The 20,865-nt window shown below is 48.8% G+C and overlaps 1 protein-coding gene across 4 annotated transcripts in view; it reads right to left on the bottom strand.

The window, feature by feature from the left end:
• Window positions 1-4,749: 4,749 nt before the first annotated feature.
• Window positions 4,750-20,865, bottom strand: part of LOC139048040 (sulfotransferase 1B1-like) — a 362,107-nt gene continuing 345,991 nt past the window's right edge. For all 4 annotated transcript variants that reach the window (XM_070522422.1, XM_070522423.1, XM_070522421.1 and 1 more), the window contains exons 4-6: window positions 13,989-14,118; window positions 8,114-8,398; window positions 4,750-6,350 (exon numbers count right to left, since the gene is read on the bottom strand). In XM_070522422.1, coding sequence (XP_070378523.1) covers window positions 5,998-6,350; window positions 8,114-8,398; window positions 13,989-14,118 — 768 coding nt within the window. In that variant the 3' untranslated portion in view covers window positions 4,750-5,997. The remainder of the gene's footprint in view (window positions 6,351-8,113; window positions 8,399-13,988; window positions 14,119-20,865) is intronic.

The following is a 20,865-nucleotide window of genomic DNA, read 5'->3' as shown; positions in this document are numbered from 1 at the left end:
TCTCCTCCCGCTCTTCATCGTTTCATGTATTGCAGGGCCCTTCTGACCTCATCGCTAGTTATAGGAGAGTTTCTGTATCCTGTTCATTACTGTTTCTAAGTGAGGTATCGTGATTCTTCTGGGTACTGTATGCAAGTCAGCTTAGAGTTTTTCCGCTGCTTTTACTGTATCTTCGAGATTGCTTATGATATTATCCTTTTTATCTTTTAGTGCATACATCATGGTTTGTCCTATGCCAGGTTTCTTTTTTACTGATTTCAGGCTGCGTTCATTTTTTTGGGGCTTCTTCAGTCTTTCTCATGTTATAGTTTCGAATATCAGTTATTTTCGCCTTGTGGATCAGTTTTGAAAGTTCCGCGAATTGCGTAACGCTGAGCGGCCACCAGTCCCATACAACCGCGTAGAGTGCAGGACTCTGCGATTCTAGACGTACTGCGCTCACCGAGAAAGGTTAGAAATACACCCACATAAGCACAGCAGAGAAGTGGCTACGTGAGGCGGTTCGACCGATAACTGTAGAAGCGTCATTCAAAGCAAGTAATTATTCTCCACTTCCGGCGGCGTTTCCTCTACTTCCTTTTTAAATAAAAAGATGTTGATCCATAAATATTCTCATAAACAAGGGTTAACGTATTTGGTTGTTGCGTTGGCTCTCTCCCTTAGTAGATCACTTAATTTCTCAACTCCTTGCGATTTTTGTTTCCCGTTGCCAATTTTGCACGAAAAGTGCTATACAATTAGGGAAAAACAGACGAGGTAACGGGCGACAGTCATCTTGCTTATGGGTTTAAGGGTTATTGCAGGGTTTCATGATGGACGCTCTTTCACATTATTTTATTTCCCACCTTATCTAACCCATATCACGTGTATATGGTTCCGGGCATCTGCCAGCGTCGCGGCGAGCCATAACTCAAGGAAATAATGAAGCAAAGGGAAAAGTTAAACGCAATTGGCATTTTCTCCGGCCGCAACTCGTTCCATGAGAGTATACAGACCAGCTGAGTAACAGCCGCATCCCTCTCCTGGTCCCAGGATCAGCCTAAACAAAGAAGGTTAAACTAACAAAACAACAGCTATGCGCGTGATGGTTGAATAGCTGAACGCATCTCGAGTTAATCTCGCGGGTGCGGAATCTATAAGAAAACTGCCCTTCACATTACAAGAGATGCCGATAACTACCGCCATCTAAAAGGAGTGAAAAAGGCAGCATAAGGCTGACCGATGAACAGCTGCCAAGTCTTAACATTAATCTGGCGGCGCTTTAGGAATGTGTGAGGAGTGGTGGCGTGGGTGGGGAGGGGGGGGGGGGGGTATGCCACTTGATTTCGGGGGGGGCCCGGGCCCCCCCGGGCCCCCCCCTGGGTACGTGCCTGTGCTACTTCAAATTGAAAAAGCGTGGCTGCTCTGGATACTGTACAGTTCAGTATAGAATTCTTCCGCTGCTTCTATTAAACCTTAAAAATCACTGCTGATATTACCCTGCTTATCTTTCAGTGCATACATCTTGGTTTGCCCTATGCCAAGTTTCCTTTTCACTTATCTCATGCTGCGTCCATTTTTTTACTGCTTCCTCAGTCTCTCTCATGTTATAATTTCGGATATCTCTTACTTTCTCCTTGTTGATCAGCTTTCACAGACCCGCGAATTCTAGGTGACCTCTTGAGTTGGACACTTTCATTCTTTGTCGTTTCTTTATTAGGTCCTTAGTTACTTGGGAGAGCTTGCCTACTGGTTGCCTTGGTGCCTTGTGTCCCACTTCAGTTGCTGCCTCTGAAGCCAGCCTAGTTACGGTTTCATTCATTACCTCTATGTCATCTTGTCTCTGTTCGAAGGCTGCATACTTGTCTGCGAGTACCAGCCTGAATTTTTCTGCTTTTATCCTTACTGCCTGTAGGTTGACCTGTTTCTTCTTGACCAATCTTATTCTTCTCTTCAAATTAAGGTGAACGCTAGCCCTCACTAACCTATGATCACTTCCCTTTACTCTACCTAACACTTCTACATGCTGCACTATGCTGGGACCGGCAGAAAGTATGAAATCAATTTCGTTTCTTGTTTCACCATTAGGACTTTTCAAGGTCCACTTTTATTTCCACGGTTTCTAAAGATGGTGTTCGCTATTCGATGCTTATTCCTTTCCGCGAATTCTACCAGCATATATCATCGAGTGTTCCTAGAATCCAAGCCGTAGTTGCTATTTGCTTGTTACCAGCCTGCTTTCCGCCCACTTTTGCATTGAAGTCACCAATGACCATAGTGTCTTGAGTTTGCACTTTTCTCATGGCTAATTCAACATTTTCATAAAGGTGACCTATTTCATCATCATCATGACGGGAAGTTGGATCGTATGGTATGAAGAACTTTATTTAGGTCCTGAGGGATCAGTCTGGGACTGATGTGGGCCGCTCCCACGTCGGTACAGAGAGGCCGAGCCCCTCTGCCACCACATCGGCCCTCTGGACAGCCCTGAGTTGGTCCGCCAGCACTTCACTGTGCAGCATCCGCTGCCACCACTGTTCACCTCGAGAACCATCACCGGCCAACGCCAAGCAGCGCCACAGCAATGTGTTGTAAATCGAGCAAACCCCCACACTTACCACAATAGACTGAAACCCCGCAGTCCGGATTAATTTTATTCATGATGACCGGGTTAGGGTACGTTCGTGTCTGCAGAAGCCTTAACGTAACCGCCTGCGGCCTATTCAATAGGCTTGTACTACCTTTATTCTGTACATCTTATTAGGTTTTATTACAACCACTGCTACCCTCTTATTAATACTGTAGAATTCTTCAATGTTTCCCGCTATGTCCTTATGGATTAGGAATCCTATCCCGTACTGCCTTCTTATCGGGAATCCTCTATAGCAGAGGACGTGCTCGTAAATATACATGCACCTACGACACCGAAACGCCGGATACGTTGATACTAGAACTAAAAGCCACACATGCTGCCATGGATTGTCTCAGCGCGTAACCAAACATTACGAAACCTACTACATACACTGACTCGCTTATGTATGAAGGAACTGTAGAAAGTTGCAGAGATTCCAAATGCACCAACAAATGCGTAGGCTAAACAAGTCATTCCGTTTCACATTAGCAGTGCATTAGGTTCAGGGACATTGTGGGAATCAGTGCAACAACCTGGCCGAACAAATGGCTCGCTCACCGTCTTTATCTGACACCCCCTCAGTCTCACTTCCTTCTGAACCCTGAGCATAGCTCTAAGCACAAAAGACTTCCCTCCCGACGCGTCCATACACCCGTGTGTTAGCTTCCTGTCCTGTTATTCTTTCCGGGTGGAAGAGTTTGTCTTCGGAGGCTTCGGGCTGAAGTGGCCCTGACAGCTGGTGCCACTAGCACCGGGAATTTGCAAGTGACAACCATGCGGCGTGTGCTCTTATACACTTAGTCTTATTCGCGTAGAATAATCCGTGTTGTTTTTAACTTGGTGCATGGTAGCTTGGATAGCCTGTAAATTACATGTTCGCTGCATCTGCATTTACTTTTAACTTGTAACTGGTGATTTGAGTCCCCAGTGACATGGTCTAGATTAATGAACTCAGTAAATCGGACTACTGGGCTAATTGGTACATGTTCACAACTAAAAGCCGAATGCCAGCTCTCCCTTTTGTCCAGTGCTTTGCTGTCTTTTGTGCATATGCAAGTACGATCAGTGGCGTAGAAACAGGGGGGGGTGGCGGGGGGTCGTGGGCCCCGGGCGCAAGGGGCCAGTGGGGGGGGGGGGTCATATACGTCTGAAGACACCCGGAAATTGTTGATATCCTCGCCTTCCTCGACTACACCCGGGCGAGGGGGGGTGGCGTTGACGGAGGACCTATGGGCCCCGGGCGCCAGACGACCTAGCTACGCCACTGAGTACGATCCTGCCAGATCACACGAAAACGTAGATGCAGGGCCTCGAAGTATAGTGACACACACACACTCGGGAGGGCTGGCCAAGAACTGAGAAGTTCAAAGCAAACTAAAGCAAAATAAGATATGTAAAATAAAACAACAGTTCCGAATACGTAGGTTAGAGGTTCTCCCACCGATAAATCCTGTCTGCTGACATTATGTCACGTGCCGTTTTCAGACATCTCTCACTCGATAAATAAAATCCTGCCGACAGCAAATGTGACATTTCTGATTGACAACATTTTCTTACCTATTTCTCCTGTTCAAAGGAGAGGTTGCAACTGTGGATGAATTGAGACTTATTACCAGTTTCCACCCGATCCTATAATTGTCACGGTCTATGCGACAGTTGTTTTCGAAGATACTTAATAAATGAAATGCGTTGCTTTGTATAAAGTCAACCAACAAAAAGGTGATCTAGTTGAAAATTTTCTCCGTTTGGTCAGTATACGACTGTGCTTAGGGTAGCGAATGGCACTGTTATTTGTGGGCACATTGTACATAAACCTCTGGCAGAAGGAAGTGGCATATGTGCACATGTCGTCACTATCACTGCAGGTTGGCGTGTAAAAATAAATAGGAAACGTCTGCCTAACCTTCACGAAAATCCAGTGCAATTATGCAGTTATGTTTCAAAAAATAGTTAAAGAAAAGAGGTTTCAGGTAGCACTATTCTTGTTTTGTTTCCGCTGCAACCCCCAGTTTTTTTTTTTGCAGCACTCTGAAAAGCAATTATACAAAAACACTATTTGAGTGAATGTACCAGCTAATAAGCGATAACCATTGTTGTAACACAACAAAAAAGAGAGAGCACGAAGCCCACCACTCAGGGATGCTTGAAAATCACTTTATTTTCCCACAAAATGGAAAAAAAAAGGTAAAGGCACAGGGGCAAAGCATATTCCAAGCCACAAGACCAGATGCACACAAACAAAAGCCACAAAGCTCAACACAGCTCCACGGCACACAGTTCTGGTCAGCAGTGAATCGTTCTGCCCATGCAGCACACGGTAGCACACTTTTATGTACAGTAAAAAAAAAAAAAGCTTTAAGTCCCTGTTCCCTGTGTCATTACATTTTGCATAAAGCCTCTATGTTACTTTCTGATTTTTGCCCCATTTCTCCCCTCATAAGAGGCCTCTTTCTACGTTTAAGTGCAAATTTATAAAAGTGGTCCCACAAGGCCCGTCTTCCTTCTTGACTGATGTGCTGCACAAGTGTTTTTTTTTTCGTTCTTTTTTCTCGAGCCAACATTTACTGCTTGGTGAAAGCTTCGGCACTTCTGTGTACAAAACGCTCTTGTGATATCCGTAGTGGCGCTGCTGTCTTTAGTGTACTGTAACAGTAGTTGCTTTAAGCAGCTCGTTTGTATACAAGGTGAAGAGAGAGCTATGGCTAGAATCGTGCTGTGGGAACTGGATGGCCTCTTCTGGTTCGTGGGAGGGGAGAAAAGAAATCTGACCTGGAAATGACATGTGCAATGACAGACAGGCGGGGGCCCGCGAAACAACGACTAGTCTTCATGCTTTCATGACGGTTGGGAGAAACAGTTCCAAACCTGAGAGGCACAGGGCGCTGAAAGCTTCCAGAGAGGCACAAGGCATTGCAGTCGTTAAGGCCTAACGATGCAGGTCTAAGCCTTCTGGATAGACGAGCAGTGCAACTTGCTTGTGACGCCCCCGTACGAGCGATGACCAAAGAAGAAACACGTAGCAGCCGCACATCGCTGTTAGGCTTAAGTGCACACGTCGATCCGCCGCCACGAGAGAGGCACGTCAACGTGAAGCTCGAGGCCTAGGCTGCGTGTGAACGAAATGACGATTAACGACGCCGCAGGCACGATGTCACCGGCCGCACAGATAGCAGTTGCTCGAACAAATGGCAAAAAAAAAAAAAACACTACAGTCCTTTCTTGTTAAGCCTAACGGCACACACCGGTGCGACAAAGGCGCTGCGCGCACTCACTGCCACGCGTTTCCGCACCAAGCGAAAGGCACTCGTCCACAGCTTCGCCAGTCACTGCCGCTAGGCCTAACAGTTCGTGCTCCCGCCAAATGAAAGCGCAGATGCGGACCTCCTCTAACCGGTGAGCGTCAGCGGGTCGGGCGTCATGAAGGGGTGGTGCAGCGCCGCCTCGCGCCGGCGCGGCAGGGGCGGCGAGTCGAAGAAGCACGGGAAGTGCCGCTTGCCCGAACTGTCCGCCTCCTTGTCCTCCTCGTTGTTGGCGTTGGAGTCGGTGCCGTCCCGGCGGGCCCAGCTCATCTTCGGCTCGGGATCCACGATGATGCGGCCAAACTTGCGCATGCGGTCCAGGGCGTCCTGCGGCTCGAACACCAAGTCCAGGCCGCTGCCGGCCATGCGCTCGGCGTACAGTTCGTTGAACGCTTGGGACTGCTCGGCGGTGAAGTAGTTCTTCCAGTCACCGATAATGCCTGCGTAAGACGATGTAATGGAAGTGTAATTCATCTGATGGATGGAGGAACGCGTCCTTTTTAGAATCGGATGTTCCTATGTTTATTTTCAACAAAGTTGTTGGGGGATCCAGGCTAAAAGCTGTGACAAACAGCGTGGGCGCACCTGAGCCCCGGAATGTGCGCTGACCGCTAAATTATTATTATTTTTTTTTGCGTGATAAGCCACAGTGTAAAAACCGAGATGCCAGTGCACGGCAAGCATGGGAAATGCGCCAGTTGTTACTGACAAAACTGCAGCTTTGTCTGCAGAAGCCAATGCTTAATTTTGTGCTGGCTGCAGCCTCTTTAATGTTGTATAACGTTTCAAGTGCGAAAGTGACTTAAGAACTGTAAACGTTTTAAGACCACGGTCACACATGTTGACCTGGCCTTGAGACCTATACACTCGTCATCCCGACAATAACGTGCTTCACATATGCCACTGACGAAGTTCTCGCCACCGATGACAATGCTCACTAAAGCGCTGCACACTCTGGAGCGCAGGTGGTGCAGCATGAAGGTTGCACAGTGCCTGCAGCATCTATCCACAGCTGCTGATTGCTCAGGCGGAACGCTGCGTTTCGAAATAATACGCATTACGTACGCAGCAAAGACAAAAGTTTCCGCGTTCAGCATTCACGTTTTAGATTTATTTTTGTCCAGTAAACTGCACGATAGCGAAATCCTGCACGAAAATAAATACCTCGCAAAACGTCAGAGTTGCGTCATTTGTATACGATAATATTCGCACCGCTAAGCCTGATGTGTACAAAGTACGGACGCGCGAGAACGTCACCGCAGTCTCAGTTGCATTCTGTCAATGTCGGCCGCGGGACTCAGAGCCCAGAGTAGTTGCCATCTAATGGCGTTGAATGAGGACAACCAAATGTGCACCAAAAGAGAAACCACGAGGTGTCGTTCACCGCCCTTTAAAGAAAACTTGTCGGGATAAACATATGAACATAAGAATCGCGGTGGTTTTTGTCGGCACTTATTTCTTGTCACCGATGCAGAGGAAACGAAAGGTAGAGAAAGATTCACTATGGTGAGAGCTCACTAGCACTGAAATTCCCGTATATAAAAAAAAGAACGAAAACGCGGTTGCTTCTGCTAACAGGTGGGAAAGACAGATGCTTGACCGGGATGTTATCTGGGTCCGTAATGAAGAAACTTCTCTCCCGTAAGCGCATGCCCTGCACTCGAACCAACGCCACCTATATATCGAAAGGCCTGCGCACTCCGCTTTACGACGTGACGCCTCTACAGGGCCGAAATTCCCATCGTCAAGCCCAGCGTGACGAAAGCGGTGACGTCAAAATTATCGCGGCTTACTCGGCAGCGTTCACATATCTATAGCAGTCAGTCCTATTAGTATGACATCACAAAGAAGCGCGTATAGGATTTGTGCTATCCAGATGGCTTTGCTCGAACGCGCGCAACTCGTGATAGCGATACTTGAGCGATCGCTTTCGGCGATACGGTCACCTTTCAAGATTTTGCACGGCGTCCGGTGCCAACAGCGTTCCGCTGTGCCGAGACCTTCGCACAGCGCTTATGCTTCGACACGTTGCGCTCATGCAAAATCTCGCGAGAGTGATCGCATCCTTGAAAAATATTTTTCCAGAATACCAGCTCCTGAGCGACAACGGGACGATGGCGCCGCGGTGACGGCCGAACCACGGATGGCACTCCCGCAAAAGTAGCTTTGTGAACGACACTGAAAGTCGGCTCGTTTCTCGTACCTTTCCGCATGAACTTGGACTGCGTCATGTCGAAGAGGTCGGAGATGGGCAGCACCTCGCGGTTGACCATGTTGTTGTTCTTCATCTGGTCGAAGGTGCAGTGGTTGGCCACGGCGGCCAGCGCGTCGGGCCCCAGGGGTCGGCCGAGGAACTGGCTGATGCGCTGCACCATGGAGCCGAGCTCGATCTTGAGCTCCTCGAACGAGACGAACATGACGCGGTCGGGGTGCTCCAGGTGGAACTTCCAGTACGGTAGCACGTGGTCGAACCACGAGCCGTACACCACTGCCGCGCGGGACGAAGCGAGGAAAAAAAAAGAGAGAGAGCGGTCAGATCCCTTACTTTTGAGAGAGGCTAAAGAGCACCACATCAGTTTACACTGATAAGGTTGTCTTTCGAAACTATAGTCTGGTTTATTTTGTGGAGAGAGGTTGACTATTACAGAAGAAAACGAGTGTCAAAAGTATAATTTTTTTTTTCGAATTTCGCTCCGAAACCCTGGCGCCAGTAAGTCAGTCTGACGTCACCGAGTTGATATTATGGTTTCGTATTTGGGCCGTTCTGGCTTTCTGGTTCAGTAAAGCTTCTTGAAGTCTGCTGAACGCAGCCTTTAACTTTTTTAGAATACATTGTAGTACAACAATGTCGATAACACATATCTATGCTCAATTTCACAAGTCCTACGCGGCACTGCCGAAGGTACGAGAGGCGTGCACAGGTGGTACCCCAGCGCCGCGGAATATAGTTCCGGGCCGAACTGTCCCCTATATTGGCGGTATTAGACTGCTTTATTTCTGCTTGGCACATGATACGTTACAGCGATACGTGACGTGATAGGAACTGTGCGCATGCACCTCGTACACCAGGATTTGTCTTCGTCCTTTCAACTGTTCGCTGCCGAGTGCTCAACTTGAGCTCCTCGTTTGCACACTACGCATCGTCTGCAGAGTTCCGCATCTTTCGTGGGGTATGCGAGAACAGGCGCGCTCACGTTCGACAGGCACTTGGAGGTGCGGAAGAGGGCACGCTTTCTTTACGAATGAAACTCTAGGATGTCGGCGTTAGAGAGGAAGGAATGAAGAAAAAAAAAAGAGCGATGAAGACAACCAGGACAAAAGTGAACCGGTGCATCATGCACGAAAAGCCAGGGCTCTTTCCCCAGTCTCGAGACGAGTTCGTTCATTGAGAATATGGCGAATGAGACTACAGGAAAGAAGCACCGCTGAATAGAAATATCGTTTGACATGATAGCAGTAAGGAAGATATCGGGTCGTCAGATACTAGTAACCGACATGAATTACTTTATTTCCCATAGAAAGAATGCTATAGTGAAGTTTTGGGTAAAAAGTGGCGCGAAGGCAACTTGAGCAGCCCCAAAACCCATGGAGGAATGATTTGCCGAACTCACTAAAAAACACTGCAAAGCAGTTTCGGTTTCCGGAGACGCAAGGTAGCATTACTAATTTCACCACCTCCATGAAGGCTTCCGATGACGATTTTTTTTTTATGTCCGGCATCTTTTATGTCATCATGGCTTAATGGTGCTCGGGAGACGCAGTGGCTCTTGTCAGGCTAAAGAAATTTCTTATTTCTTACCAAAGGCGTCAATACAGAGCTACACAGTTTCTGATGTCTGCTATTGGCAGCAACACCGATGAAAGATATAGTTCAGGCCGATGTGGACCGCAGAAGGGAAAAAAAAAAAAAACTTACGTGACGCAAAGCGAAAAGAAGTTTATTGGAGGTGGTCATGTGCGGTAACAATCTCGCTTTGGAGAGGCATTTAAGTGCTTAAGACAGCTCAACCGAAAGGACATGAGGTAGAGCGTTCTCTGCGCCGTACGACGTTGTGCAAGCGGTCCCTCTTCATATTTGACCGACCGGACACACTCGATCCTGCCCCGGCGGCGCTGGTTTTTCCGCCAAGACGCACGCAATTTCCAAGAAGACGCGAGTAAATGATAATGCTGGACTAGTTGGTTAGATGTACTACTCCCAAACCAGCGCAGTTGAAATACGCGTTTCTTCTGCAGCATATTGGGTAAAAAAAAAAGTTTATCCTATTCCCTTTTAACGCGACACCCTTACATCCGATTCCAAGCGGAATGTCTCTTGAACTAGACCTGAAAGCCGAACTAATGGGATAAGGGACGTGGTTGAAAAGCACACAACAGAAATCATCTGCCACGAGTGTCAACGTAAACGAGCAGCAGAACACTTGGGGAAAGCTGTGCTTCCTGGGCGCTCCACCACAGTAAATTTAAACATCTGGCGCTGAGCCATGTTTCCCTAAGGGGTTGCAGATACTACAGCGCCCCTTCCCCATCACAATCACTCCCTCTCTCTCTTTCATCGAAACCTCCAGGCGGCCCCCAAGTTGTGGCACGACAACACGTGCGTTTAAAAGAACTGGAACGGTCGGCGTTCGGCGGCGAAACTCCGAGCGCCACGAGAAACAGGCCAAAATAGCCAAAGTGTAATTAGCCCTCGGATCAATCCCGCGCGCCGGGGGGAATCGACGTTACGCGAATCATTTTGCTGGCAGCTGGACACCGCAAGCTCGTTTTGGCTCGCGCAGTGCGTGTCCGGCATGTCGGCACGACGTGTCCGTGTAAGGCGAGCGCAATGGCACGTAAGCGCGCGCGTGACAACTGCGACAAGACGGCTGCACGCCGATGGCACAACGGCGTGCCCTCCAATCGCGGAGCGCCGCACGCGCTTCCATTGTCACACACGGGGCAACTCCTGCTCGGCACAAGGAGCAGCGCCATGAAGGTCTCGCATCGCTGGCGTAACGAAGAGCGCCGCCGGTGGCGCCGCACTTCGAACGATGCGCGAGATCAGACCGCGTTTGCCGGCGCCTGCATCGAGACGTCGGACAGCTTGGCGCGTTTACCACGCGTCCCGCTCCGCAGCAGTGCGCACACGGCAGCTGCCCAGCAGCAACGTTAGCGTGCTCGTTTGCGTGTGTGCGCACACAGCTCGTGCCAGCAGCGGATGAGGCCCCCATGCCCCGTCTGCCCCATACCTCGATCGGCTAACCGGGCAAGCTGGGCGGAACTTTGACGCCACGTCGACGTCGCTTCGTCGTTTTTGCGGCCAAACGCGCTCCACGGCTCCGGGGACCCTCCAATGCCTACGCGAGCGCGGAGCGCATGCGCCGTCTACTGATAGTTTTCACGTCGCGTCACGGACCCAGCTTCTCACTCTGCCGGTGCACCAGCATGGCAGCTACGATGACGTCATTGCGAGCCATCTATAGGGAACACACGACTATGCCGACGGCGCGAACGCGCCTTCAGTGTCTGAATAACTGCTATATGCAACAAAAGACGCAATCTCCCCGAGACTAGACGAAAACAAACGCACCACAGGTGTTATTAACGTGGCTGTAGCCAGCGCTAGTGTGGCGTAATGTATTGCGCTTTTTTTTTCATTTACACGTCTCTTTCATTGTGTGTACGCTCGCCGTACGAGTGCTGCACCGCCAGATGAAGGCAGCTATGACGCACAACTGCCATAAGTGTTTATATCTAAGCGCAAACGCTCGTGCAGAAGCCTCTCGGCCCGTACGACAACTAAGCAAGCAGTGTCACGACGAAAGTTCAACGAAACGAACTGCACCGAATTTCGCAATGTATAGACACAGAAATCGAATCAAGTGGGAACGAAGAACGAGCCGCACGTTGCTGCATTCGCTCGCAGAGCAAACATTCGAAGCAGTTGGAGCAGACGTATTATAGCACTATATATGTATACGTGATACGTCGTCATTAGCCCTGACATACGACCATCGTTATAATACATTTCCATCATGGTAGCACAGCGCTTAAATATTTGCAGTCGGCAGTGCTGCTTTGTGATGCTCCAAGTCGCAAATGCTATAGTGGAAAAGACGCGCGCAGCGACAGGGGAAAAATAATAGCGCCGCCTCGGGCAGAGAGAGAGGGAGATAGAGAAAACAAAAAACCGCCCATACACACATACTTTATTCAGCTTGCTCGTTGGAACAAAGCGTCGAAACAGTCAATCACGCGCCTACAAATGGGAGCACGTGCATCGACCTCGCCCCGCTGCCACTCGGGCAAAACGCAACTCGCCGCTCGCGATGCAAAACCCCCGCGCGCGCACAACCGCCGTCATTCCAATGAGAGCGGCGCGTTTGAATAACTCACGACACTGCGCGTCCGCAGACATAACCGGAAAAAAACGAAACAAGGTCAAGTACGGCCGCTTGCCCGATCGACCCGGGCCCGAAGAGGGCTGGCCGACGAGAAATCGGTCGGCCCGACGTCGATACCGCGGCGGACAAAAGAGCATAATGGAAATGCGCCGTCCCGAAACAAACGTCACCGTCGTCTGTCGAGACGTGCAGGCGTTCGCCGTGGAAACGCAACCGGAAAGGCCCCTCGAGCCCACTCTGTGTGAGCGAATGCGAAAACGGACATTGGTATCGATATGCTATAGCGTGCAAAATTTTCGAAAGCTGCCCCGGAACATTACGCACCCGAGAAACGGAAGCGCGCGTGAGCGCGCTCGACGAAGCGAAGGAAGCATCCACGTTCGATAATCGCTTTGCGTACATGCGCGTTAGCCGTGTTCGTCTATATGGCGTGTGTACCGGCCAACGGCAGCAAAGCTATTCAACGAAAAAAAAAAGAAAGATTAAAAGAACACGGCGTGAGATAAGCCGTACGTCTTGAAATATTATTTTGCATGCTGTCCTTTTCTTAATAATTGTTTTTCGTTGAACAGCTTCGTTAACGTAAGAGGTACGCCCTATATATAGCCGTCCATACGGCCCCTACCACGGGGTACCGTCGCAATGGCTCCAAGGTCGCACTGATCCAGTAGATACAAATCTCGAGTACTTTTGGTGAACGGACGTTGCGAGTGATGAAGATGAAACGTAGAAGACATTTTCAGGTCACACTCCAATAACATGATTACCCGAATACTGAAGTCGATCCGTTTAGGCTGGTAAAATAGGCTCTGTCAAATTTGTTTCAGGTTCATTCGGCGGAACCAAAAGTAAAGTTTATTTCTGGAGGAGCAAATTCAACGGCGAACTTCACTCTCTAACCGAAATTTCGCGCTCGAAGCCCTCAGATCTAGCACACCGGCGTGACGTACGTTATCCTATTTTGACAGTTTTGGCGCCCAAAGTGTTCTCAACCTTTCTTGCTAAGCCGAGTGTCTGGTTCTCTCACAATGCGATGCAGCCCTTCTTCGCCAATAAACAATCAATTCACCCGGCGCATGCATGATGCGGTCGAAACGCATGACGTCAAGGCAGACTGGTGCGGGAAGATGAGAGAGGCGTCGCCACCCGTCTTTACATCTTGCATCATCCGTGCCGTCTCACCCAACCTACTGCCAGAGCGTCCCTCCAGAGGCTACCTATTTACGGCCTGCATGCTCTCTTGCCGTCTGTCCCGACTCGAAGCGTGCCGCGTTGACTGCAATGCGCGGTGGATTGCCCATAAGTACAAAGTTGAGAGGCGTATAACGCTTAACACTTTCTGTAATGAGTACAGCGACACCTGCCGAACTGCTTTTAAGACACCGTACCCACGCACTTTCACTCGCTTACTAACTAACTAACTAACTAACTAACTAACTAACTAACTAACTAACTAACTAACTAACTAACTAACTAACTAACTAACTAACTAACTAACTAACTAACTAACTAACTAACTAACTAGCGAACCAACTAACTCACGAAAGGAGAAAGTGAGAAATGATGAGTATACGTGCGGTTAAATTGACAGGCTGCAGTGTGGCCCTAAATGTTTACAAGATTCACCGCACGGGGTCGCACGCGAGGTCATCACCGCGACAGCGCGCTGTACGCGAGAGGCTTCTTTCTCACCGTGTCCAGACATGTAGTGGTTGAGGAACTCATCCCAGGAACCCTTGAAGTTGCCGAGGAACGTGCTCATCTTGTGATGGTGGTAGTAGGACACCGCGTTGTCTTTTGGATTCCGGACCACGTAGATTATCTGCGCAGGGAAGGACCGGCAAAATGCACCGTCATTAATCACGGAACGAGACGCCTCCTCGTTCAAAATGGCTCGGAAAAACGGAAATGCACGCGTCAATGTTCGCGCTCCAACTAAAGCGTATGAATATCCCGCACCAGTGGCTCCGTCGCTATATGGAGTCGCTCTGCTGAGGACGAGGTAGACGGTTCAATTCCCGCCCGGGTCGTCGCCATTTTGGCGGGGGAAAATACAAACAACGCACGCGTCGTTAGACTTTGGTGCACGTGCAGGAAACAAAAAAAAAAAAAACGAAGGCGGTCGAAATTAATACGGGGTACGTTGCTACGGCATGCCTCGTAGACCTCCTTGTTGCTTTGGGCTCTCGTTTTGCAATGTGTGTCCGTGCCTTAAAGGAAAGCGACCAATGCCAAGCCTGCATAGTGCGACTTACACTACACGATTCGAATTTAAATGTAGCTGCCACTACGGCATCGCTTCATACCTTGCCTTTATCTACGGCGGTCACTTTATCATTACACACGAAGATATATATATATATATATATATATATATATATATATATATATATATATATATATATATACACAATAATTGCTACAGGTGACGCCTAGCAGCTCCAGAAAGGCAAAGACTATTTACGTTCTGCGCGGCAGGCGACGAGGTCACGCTGAGGAAAATGCAGCCAGATCCCCACAAAGAAAAAAAAAAAATATTCAGGCCATCAGAAGCAAAGCGGCGCAAAGTACGGAAGCAAAGGAAAGCAACCGACACCCCTCAGATAATGTGGAAAGACCTGCGTACTTTCTGAAGGCACGCAGGGTCACGTGTTGCGACGTAAAGCAAACGTCACCAATAACTAGGATGTCGCACCCAAACTTTTTTCGGGTTCGGTTCGGGTTCGCAAATTTCGGTTCGGTTAAGGTTCAGCTATAATGGTTGAAACCGGTCCGAAGCTTGGCGAAACGATTTGTTGGGGTTCGAATAAAAATAAGTACATTCAGGTGCCGCTGGTTTCTCGCAAGGACCGGCGGTACATTTTGAGAGACAACGGATTTCGCTTGGACTTGAACTATACTGCGAACAGTTTCCGTTTTCGTGGGCATTAGCTCAAAAAATATCCCCAAAAATGTTATGTCAAGCACTATTGTATATAGGTATGTCCGATTTGTAGATTCAGAGGTCTTCGTGGAGCCCTCTGAGGCTATGAAATAACGTTTTGCCAATGCGATTTTTTCGTAATGTGCAAAGGAGCCCTTACAAACAAACCTTACGCAAGGTTGCCACGCTTAATTTATTGCGAGTTTTAAACAGCTCGTATTAATAGAAGATGTAATTAGTGATTTCTTGCTCGTTCGAGGAATTCTGGCACCCTAGTGTATAGCTGCGGAGTCCGCAGCTATCCGATATAGAAAAATACGCAACACACAAGAACCTTTTATAAGTGCTTCGCTGAAGCTGCTCACACTCATTGTCCACATTGCATTGTAAAAGAAAAAAAAAGAACCCTCTAAAATTTAGGTGAACATTCAATGCGTGGGAAGTTTGTAAAAGTAAAGGAACGCATACACTTATAAGAGAACGCGTAATATGATTTCGCTGAAGTGAGCAGTCATAACTAACACAACCTTACTAATACTTTCTCAATCAATAAGTTTACAGTTAATAAACGTAGTGAAAGCACTCGAGACACGTATAGTAATTTAAGTAAGGTGCGTAGCCATCGCGAGAATGCGAGGAATAATTTGCACAAAAATAATTTAAAATTCAGGATGCCAAAAAAAAAGGAAAGAAAAAAAGCGAAGTTTGTGTGACTTTGCAGAACCATAGCTCACTATTCAGAAAAACGAAAGTCCTATGCTTCACCTACGCACATTTAACATATCAGCCACAACCGTTGCCCATTATCACCAAATATGACTTCGCCGGCTCTTGTTCTTCCAGAACCGCTAGCTAAATTCTACGGCGATTCTTAAAACGTACTCATGTCGTTCTGGAGCGTTTCCATAAGTAATTTAAAACAAAGGCAGCAATGCATCCACACACTTCGAACTGTGCCTACACGTCGCCCATAATCTGACGCCTATTTGTACGAAATGTAAACGAACTGCCTCGTTCATCTCACTAAGAAATTTGCGGGCGCCCTATGTAACGCACCCAAATGGGAGAAGAGCGAGGGCTCAATAATTATTTGCAGAACTCATAACTAGGCCAGAACCGTTAACGTTTCGTCCACGATAACACTTAACATGCCCCCCCCCCCCCTCTTTTTTTTTAACACATGCGAGCACAGCCTGACGTGCCGTGTTCCAGGAACACTGGTAAACGAAGCGGATAACGGCTGTACAAAGCTATGCAGTACATTTCTTTAACGGCTGTAAATTATCCACGCCTGTTTAACCTTGAATACCCACCAGACAGTGTTTTTCTCATTTTACCTAAACTTGATCTCAGTAGTAGGTATATTTCTTCAAGGACAGCGAACTAAATTCCACGTTGATTCATAAAACGCACCTATAACGCTGCTTTCGTATGCATCATTTACGGAAATGCTGTAATCTATACGAAATTCAACAAATATGAACAAGGTGCCATGTTCGGTACACGGAGGGGGAAACTTGCTATGAACCTCGCATGAGGAATCAAATTATGAAGAAAACAGGGTTCAGTATTTATTGGCGAAACTCATAAGCCCAGAAACATAAAACTTCCCATAGGTCTACGCAAACACGGTCTCTACGTCCACAGAATGTGAACGCGGTGTCATGTGCAGTTCTTCCGGCAGGCTCGGAAATATATCGATTAACTAGCCCCCCCCCCCCCAAAAAAAAAAAAAAAAAATTGAGAAAACCCGTAGTCAACTGGCGCTCTTGAAACTTTGCCCAAACATATCCCACTGAACGGCCCCTATGAAATTGTAATTTTGTGCCACGTCACTTCGTTCAGGACAATGGGCAAACTTCCTGCGTGGTTCACAAAACACGCTTGTCTCGGAAATAAATTGCAAAGGCTACATATAACCTGCACAGTTTAAACTTTATATCACGCATAACATGACTCCTATACGCTCTCAATATAGAATTACTGCAGATTTTGGGTCTCCTAAGGCAGTGGGGAAAATTTACAAGGGTTCCGTATAATTAATACATCTAGAGAGGTAGAAAACGAGGATTTATGGTTTTTCACTTAACCCCCTAACGTTTCCTCTTCCCATTTCCTCTAAATTTAAGCTTAGTGAGTGATGTACTTCTTGCAGGGCACCGTTAAAACACACATATAATGTTCCCGAGCGCTTCTAAAATCCCACAACAGTTTCGCTGTATAAGAAGTACGTCGTGCGAACAGTGAACAAAACTTGGTAAAGATCGTGTGACATCTTTAGTAAAACACACTGCTGGGCTATTTGTGCATGCATGTTCACAGCTAAAAACTAAGCAGGATAACAAGGTGGAATAACAGAGACCACTTCTTCTCGAGAGCTCATTTTCTACCAGTGACGTTCTTCAGCGGCGCCAGTCGACATTTCGGACATTTTTCTCGCATCCCATTACGTGTTCCATCCGGCCTTTCTTCAGAGGTGCGCGAACAAAGTGCTTCGCAAACTAAACGCAACGACATTTAAACGCCGCAGACAGAGAGCCTGCAATCGCAACCAATTCGCGAATAACAACACGAGCACCACGAAACGAAGTCCGCTCTCCCTCTCACTCCGTTAAGTTGTCGCCGCCTGCGCTTTGCGCTGAAAAAAAAAAAAATTTCCGCGACGTCGTAATCGTGATGCAGAAGTGACAGCAGTCAACGAAATGACAGCACAAACTACAACACGCGTACAGGACGGCGCAATCAATTCGCCAGTGCTGCCGAGCACGCAGCTGTTCCCCGGGCCCAGACAGCACCATCCACGACGACACAGTGCAGCGACGGTCTGTCTAGACAGTGAGCGCAGACCCTGCGCACAGTTGAGCCGACCACGCGTGCAGTTCACCGAGCCAGTGACATCACCGTGGCGAGCCACATGACTGTTAACACGCCGCGCATTGGGTCGAACTGACGCAAGAGTTACACGTGTCGTCTGCTGTAAAACTTCAACGACAGCGACCCTTGGCCGTGATCGGTTCCAAGATGGCGGAAAAAAAGAACGGTTCGGTACCGCTTCAGCTGAAAAGGTTCCGAGCCGGCATTTGGTTCAGTTTCGGTGCTGTTCCGACACCCTGCCAATAGCATATCGATATTTAAACTAATGTCCCGTTAGGTCCCGGACCCGATGGACCCGGGCTACGCTTAGCACGATCATCTTTTTATTCCGAAGCTTGACCTACAGTCGGCCGCCCCCGTGCCCTCCCACGCGGTGTCATGTGTGTGAGAGAGCGCGGACCTCCCTCTGATATTTAGGAGCTGTTCCAAACATCAGGACCTCGATTAACTGCGCGTTATTGTAAAGCAAACAGAAGGAGAATCACGCTTAATACATCGGCAACTCGTCGCGCCTGTGTTAAGTGTTAACAGAGCCTTGTTAAAAATAAAATATGGGCTTTTACGTGCCAAAGCCACGATGAGATTATGAGACACGCCGTAGTGGGCGATTAATTTTGACCACCAGGGCTTCTTTATAGAGAGCAATTATATCCAAATACGCGAATGTCCTTGTTCTTGGGCAAGTAGACGCTTAGCTTTACTATACATGTTTTTGTAGGGACAAAGTAGAAGAGCGTGAAGCAGAGGAACAGGGAAAAGGAAAGACAGAGAGTCTCCACAGATGACTCTTCTCTGCGTCCAATGGTCGCAGTGGCTTAAAGTGTTGTGGTTATAGTAGCTATAGTTGGCGTTCGGCGACGAAGGTGCCCCACAACTAGGTTGCGCGAGTGGACGCGTCGTTAGCATCGACTGCTTTTGCATCGGAGGCACGAGCACAACCACCTCCGACGACCACGAAAACGGGCGAGGCAGCCAAGGAAACCTGCTTGTCTTAAACATGAACAGCGAGCTCGTTCAAGAACTGCCCAACAGCTGACGAAAAAGTGTGAAGTGAATCATTTGCTTCCAACAGCCGAGTTCAGTAACAGCAGCCGCGGATATCACCTCAGAGAAAAACACTGTTGGTGCAGTGACCGTGGCTCCATGAGACGGCCGCCATTTTAAGAGCGCGCGGGCGCCCGCTGTCGCACGTGCATTTTCACCAACCCGGTCACGTAAGGGCTGCATTGCTATACGGCAAACACAATCGCGCTCGCGAAGAGGGCCCAATGAAGTTCATGCCCCGCGCGTGTCTTGTTTGCGGCGTGCATACCAAACCGCGCGCACACGCGCTGTCAGGGCGGGCAAGCACTCTCATCGACTCGCCGGGACGCCGTTTCGAAAGCCCGCAACGCGATACGGAGAAAGCCCGGAGCTGTGCGCGCGGTGCGATCAGATAGCAGCACGGGGGCAGAGCACGCGCGCGCTTTCCTCGAAGCGCTTGGCATTGCATGCCGCGCCTTGTAAACCAACCTCCGCTGCTTCCTCATTGGTCGAAGTGGAGGGACCACGTGAGCGTGACCAGAGCTGGTCGCGGGCTTGAGACCCGGCCGATCAGCAGTGCGCGGCGAGTGAATTGCGCCCCCGGGTACCACGTCACATCGTCTGCGTGCATTCGAGCCGTCGCTCGACCAGCGTACACCCGCGAAATGCGCGGCTACACGGTCACGCGAGACGAACGCGTTCGAGGACGCGCCGAGTCGACGGCTCTCTGTATTTCTAAATGCTGGGAAGCACGAACGGAGAGAATCGCAGCAGGGTTAACCGACGTCGGGTCGAGTGTACACTCGCGAAGCGACAGCATTACTGCGCCACGGTGTACACCCTGGGGATCATCATCACGAGAGATCATCACCACGAGAGATCATCATCCCATCAACCACTGAGAGAGAGAGAAACACCGAGGGAGATTCAACGCTCCTAACACAGCCTCAAAGGAAAGCTTTAGAAGAAGGGAGTACCCAATTCTTGCATGCAATACACACGACAGAAAATATCGGCATTTTACGAGAAGGCCGCAACACAAATCACGGATACCTCTCGACAGGGTCTCGAGGGCGACCCGCACGGACTGGCGGAAAATGTTTCCGGATAGCGGATTAAGCCTTAAGATAGCGGATTAAGCCTGCGACGTTTTGTGAGTCTGGCAACAAGCGCTATTCTTTAGCCAACAAGACAATTTTTTTTTTCGAGGAAACCAGATACTTCTCGTCGTTCAATTGGGACAACACATGCAGCCACCGCGGCCAACCGTTGTTTCTTCGCAAACTTCGCAGCCTGTCGGCGTACACTGTCGCGAGGAACTGCTAAAGGCTGTGCGTGTTTTGTGGTGCTCTTTGTCCATCACTACAAAACACCATATATCACCATCAAACGCTGTGGTGTCGAAGCGAAGCGGGATGGATGTGCCAACAAAAAGCTCACCTCGATCTAATGGGTTACTGGGGACGCAATTTTATAGCGATACCTTCCGGTAGATTCTACGTGCCATTCTTATACATCACCGACCGTTCGCGGCCGGCATTGTCAAGCGCGATAAATGTGAAAAGGGACAGCTTAAGGAAAAGCATCGCTACAACATCGCCCCTATGGCCACAAGCACACACCCACCATTTCTATCGAGCCAGAGCCATCAGCAACACATTTTTTTTTAACACCCAGAACTGACTCAACTAGCGCGACCGACTATCCGGTGCACTCGGTCTCGAACAAACTTTTTTGACAGCCGTGATC

Source organism: Dermacentor albipictus, chromosome 7 (assembly GCF_038994185.2).
Source record: "Dermacentor albipictus isolate Rhodes 1998 colony chromosome 7, USDA_Dalb.pri_finalv2, whole genome shotgun sequence".
Taxonomy (NCBI): Eukaryota; Metazoa; Arthropoda; class Arachnida; order Ixodida; family Ixodidae; genus Dermacentor; species Dermacentor albipictus.
The sequence above is the reverse complement of the archived record's forward strand: the minus strand, read 5'-3'. Positions and strand labels throughout refer to the sequence as shown.